Here is a 580-nt window from a genome sequence, read left to right as displayed (position 1 = left end):
GAACGAGGAGCCCAAGGGCTGCGGGGGCCTCCCGCCCTCGCCCGAGGAGGACGAAGAGGGGCTGGTGATGAGGGTGAAGGAGCCTTCCTCCCCGGGGACCGACGACGTCTTCACCCCGGGGACCGGCGACAGCCCCAGCAACCAGCGGATGCTGCGATGCCTGAGCGACCCGGGGCCTCGGCCGGAGCCGGAGGAGGGGGAACCCTTCATCCCCAAGGGGCAGTAGCAGCTGACACGCGAAGCCTCACGCGATGCTCCGTACGGCTTCTCTCTCTCTTCATTTGTTCTTCTTTCTTTGCTCTCCTTTTTGGTTTCCTCTGTCACTACACACCGGGTTCGGGAAGGGGAGACCGTCCTGGATGGACTGGGATTGCCAGGACAGCTCTGCCCAGCAAGCCCTGGGCTGACCCCGAGGAGCGGGGAAGGAGCCCCCGGGATGCACCGGGCTCCTCGGCCGCCGTGGCCTGGGGGCGGCGGACGATTTACCGCCCGGTACTGGGATTTGCGGGTGCCTCGCAGCCCTGGTGGGGCTTTCCCGGAGGCTGCCCACCCGCTCAGGACTTGCAAGCGGCTCCTCGGG

General features: G+C 67.6%; 1 protein-coding gene across 1 annotated transcript in view; it reads left to right on the top strand.

Annotated features, from left to right (window-relative positions):
- SLC9A1 (solute carrier family 9, subfamily A (NHE1, cation proton antiporter 1), member 1) overlaps positions 1-543 on the top strand; it is an 8031-nt gene extending 7488 nt beyond the window's left edge. Inside the window, exon 11 of the mRNA XM_009334676.1 lies at positions 3-543. Within this exon, the coding sequence (XP_009332951.1) occupies positions 3-226 (224 nt within the window). The 3' untranslated portion in view covers positions 227-543. The remainder of the gene's footprint in view (positions 1-2) is intronic.
- Positions 544-580: the final 37 nt, after the last annotated feature.

This window comes from Pygoscelis adeliae, unplaced genomic scaffold (genome assembly GCF_000699105.1).
Source record: "Pygoscelis adeliae isolate BGI_AS28 unplaced genomic scaffold, ASM69910v1 Scaffold422, whole genome shotgun sequence".
Lineage (NCBI taxonomy): Eukaryota > Metazoa > Chordata > Aves > Sphenisciformes > Spheniscidae > Pygoscelis > Pygoscelis adeliae.
This window is presented reverse-complemented; position numbering and strand designations above follow the sequence as displayed.